At 33.9% G+C, this 4,168-nt stretch overlaps 1 protein-coding gene across 1 annotated transcript in view; it reads left to right on the top strand.

The window, feature by feature from the left end:
- Positions 1-3,956: 3,956 nt before the first annotated feature.
- Positions 3,957-4,168, top strand: part of TAAR5 (trace amine associated receptor 5) — a 7,127-nt gene continuing 6,915 nt past the window's right edge. The window contains 1 exon segment of the mRNA XM_006778487.2: positions 3,957-4,168. This exon segment is cut by the window's right edge and continues 1 nt beyond it. Coding sequence (XP_006778550.2) covers positions 3,957-4,168 — 212 coding nt within the window.

The raw sequence follows: 4,168 nt of genomic DNA, 5'->3' as shown, positions 1-4,168 counted from the left end.
GGATAAAACCCAAATTTATGTTTAAAAACATCAGTCCCTCCTCATGTGCATTCTTAACTAAATGGACTGATCTTTCCAAAAATCATTAAAAACATCAATGGCCATTGTGGGGAACCTTTGAAATATCCAACCTTACTTTTCTTAAAACCAAATTAGACAATAATAACTTTGACATTTGCAAAACAGAATGGAACATCTATTTCACATTGCGTTTGGAGCCTTTCAAACATTATCAGGAACCTGAAGTAGCCTCTTTCTGAAATAAGGTTTTAAAATGAACTGAAGCTAACAAACTTTTAATGCAAGAGAAACTGTCTTCTGAAGCCTCGTGTTCCCCACCTCAGGCCCCATCGTACCCTTTCCCCTTCACTCCTTTGCTTCAGGATCGGCCTCTGGAGCCAGCATGCTATTTTTCCATTACACATGGTGATGGAAGTTTTCATTTAGTTGGTTTGAAACATGGCTCTTACTGCTTTCTGTTTGGGCTAAGACCTTTATTTGGAAAATTGCACACAATGAACTGTAATGTGAATGAATATCCCTAATTGCATGCAGTCAAATGAAAAGATATAGATGAGTCAAATTTTCAGTAGGGTTTAAAGAAGTCACTGTTTGAAAACATCTAGTCTTTGGTAATAAGTGAAGTGAGCATTTGTTGGATTTGAATTAAAATTTCTTCCTTGCTTCTCCCTCCCTTCCTTCCATTCTCCTTCCTCTCTCCCTCCCTTTCATGTTTTCATTCTTTCCCACTTTGGCCTTGTGTGAGGCTAGTCCACGTTACCCTTGGAAGTCATAGGGATGATAGCACGTAGCAGATTCATCCTCCCAGAGCCAATTCTCTAGTGACTTGCTGTCTCTTTGCTGGCAGCACACTTCAGGTTGTTAAAGGACACACCTGTGTCCTGTTGACACAGGTAATACAGCCGCAGGAGGCATATTCTGTGTATAAATACTGACGGCAGCATAGCTTGCCAGGAGCCTACCTATGAGATCTGGGGCCTAAGTACATTTTCTAGGGGGAAATCAGCAGGGAAGAGGGCAGCGGAGCACAATGCTCATTTACATGGTAAGAAACTTTGGCACAACAGATCAGTCACCTCTCAATGGTTTTAGCTCCAAAATACCTAATTAGCCAAACGATTTATGCTAAACCAAAGCAGAATATAATAAGAGAGGGAAAAGATCAAATAGATTTATCTTTTTTTAAAACATGGTGAAAAGAATCATATTTAAAATACTGATCTATGAATGTAGATCAGTAAGTCTGGATCATTCTTTTAAATCACTGAAATTCTAAAGAGGCAATGAGAGAAAGACCTACCACAGATCTTCCTTAAATCTAATTCATAAGTAATCTCCCTTACCTAAACAAACTGTTGTATAAGTGAGATAAGAGCATTTTCAGGAAAAGACTCAGAGGTGGGGTGTTTGAGCTATGCAACCAGTAAGGGAAGAAAAATCATGCCTGATAAAGCAGGTATGCTGTGTCCTCTCTTAATTTTCCACTTTATTTAAAGCATATTATTGAGTTTGTTGAATATATTCCTTCTTATTGAAGGGAAATACACAGACCTTAATAAAATGTCAGGTATTTAATACTTAAGGAATACTTATTACATAGTTCCTTTCTCACATTTTTCCTTGAAATTCTGAGGAACTTTCAGATTTTCAAAATCTTTATTTCAGTTTTTGTGTCTGTTTCCTTACTCTGTAACTTTTCCCTTAAAGACCTACATTTGAACTGAAAAACAATGCAATCTTTGCTCCTTTCCAGGATTGTTAACAAATGTTTATTTTTACCTCCTAGCAAAGAGAATTAACACTTTTCTATGCTTTCATTAGGTAATTGTTTGCAGTGTGCTGTTAATTTGGTTCTTTGTTATATTACATTCCATGATAAAAGTGAGATGTCAAAGAGGGTTTTACTTCATTCCATTTTATTAAAAAACTACTGTATCTTTTGAGGAAGTGAATCTTCAGAGAAAAATTATCTCTATTCTGTTTAGTTTTTAAATGACAAACCAAACTCCAACTGCATTTAATTTCATGACAATCTTTTTTTTTTTTTAACAGAGCAGTAGACCAGCAGTCATATTTGTATTTTCTTATTTGTTTTTTATAATTTTTGGTCAAAAGCTTAGCTAGGGGCTTAAAATTATTATTACTTTTGACATTATCTTAACAATTCAACCATGTGATAACTTTTTTAATCAATGTGTGTCTTCTTTTTGTCTTAATCTAATATCTAGAGGTTTAAATATTCCCTAATATATAGTCATACATCAGAAATATGAGATAATACTATTAATTTTTAGCAGCTGTTTCACATTGTATATTCCAAAAAATAAAATAAAACAACTAAAATTTCTCTTATAAACATAGGAGTTAAATAATGTTGATCTTTTAGGAATTATGTTCTCAAAAATGAAACTTTAAACTCCAAAAATTATACCATGAAATATTAAAAGTGTACTATTTTGTATTAGAAATGCTACGTCTATGTATATACAGTGACAAATACCTAAGTAATGCTGTGGTAATTGTTAGCTGTCTTTAAATATAATTTTTAAAAAGAACATTAAAAGAACATTTAAAAGAACATTAAAAAATGTAATTCCAAACCTAAAGACAATAAGAGGCAGAATAAAGTTAATCAATTAATTAAGTAAAGACAGTGATTAGATTTTTAAGATTCCGTTATATTCAGTATCATAGGGCTTAGAAACCAAAGTGATAAGTAATGAAATAATTTGTTCTGTGTATTTCGAAGTTGATAGCTACAGTTTATTTAAAAAGTTAATAAGTCTTTGTCCTTCTTACATTTTACTTCTCTATGTTTTGAATTGTCAAGTTCAACTTAGTGGCCTAATGTTTGATTGCTACCATTAAAATATCTTTAAAAAAAATGCTAGTCTGAGAAATTAAATTACTACATTCAGAGCAAATGAAATGTGCTATACTGTCAAGATTCAACTAATATACATTAGAAAGCATGCTGAGTTACAGTAGCAAATACTGTAAATATTATTTTCAAAGGTACTTTTATTCTCATTAATATCTTTTCCAAGTAAATCTGGTAGGATGTGCTTATGGATTTGTTTTCCCAATGAACCAGGGAGTTTTAATCTATTCTCAGACCAAAGTACACTTCTCTAACCTGGCCCTATATCTCACTAATGCTTGTCACCAGTCATCAGTTGCACATCCAGTGCCAGCACTGGAAAAACAAATCAAACCTATGTCACACTCTTGATGAGTCAGTCCCATTAATTCCACATTTTAAGAGCAACAGCTTAAATTATATAAAGCAACAGCTTAAACAATGAGCACAGAATGATGTATTATCAAATTGTATCCCTGATACCTATCTAATTTTATTAACTAATGTCACCCCCAATAAATTCAATAAATAAAGATGTTAAAAAATTAAATAAATGACTAAGATTTTTTAGAAAACACACACATACACACACAAAACAATGAGCAGGCATATATGTCAAATTTGTTTCCAACATGAGAATTTGAAATCTGTGGACAAAATGACCTCAACCTGAATTTGAATTCAGGAAATTGCTGCTAAATGAAAGGAGATAAATGATGAGATTTACAGAATATGTCATTTGAGATAGTTTCCCCTTTATTTTGGGATTATTCATGTATATTCTTGTAGACATTAGCAAATTTTTAGTTTACCTTATATTGTTCTAAATTCTAAATTCTGTCTTGTTTACATTGCATAGAGAAATGTTTCCTTAATTGAATATATTGTGTGTATTAAGTGGCAGGATCCAAAGCAGTGCTCCTGAACAGTAGGAAATTCAACCAGGGATTGGAAACGCAGCTAGCTGGGCCTCTCTGAAAAGTTTCCAATGATTTTTGTTTTTCCTGTCTTTCACAGAGAGGAGAGGCACACAGTACTTTTGCAAAAGACTCATAGTACCCGAGGGACCAAGACAATGAATTCACCTGACCTTTGGAACCCCGCAGAAGTGCAATTTTGCTTTGCTCTGATTAACAACTCATGCCCTAGAAATGTGAGGTCTGTGCTGAGCGCCTCTGCCATGTATTCTGTCATGATTGCTGCTATAGTGATGACCATGCTGGGCAACCTGGTGGTGATCATTGCCATCACCCACTTCAAGCAGCTCCACACCCCAACCAACTTCCT

The sequence above is a fragment of the Myotis davidii genome, unplaced genomic scaffold (assembly GCF_000327345.1).
Source record: "Myotis davidii unplaced genomic scaffold, ASM32734v1 scaffold147, whole genome shotgun sequence".
Classification (NCBI taxonomy): domain Eukaryota; kingdom Metazoa; phylum Chordata; class Mammalia; order Chiroptera; family Vespertilionidae; genus Myotis; species Myotis davidii.
The sequence above is the reverse complement of the archived record's forward strand: the minus strand, read 5'-3'. Positions and strand labels throughout refer to the sequence as shown.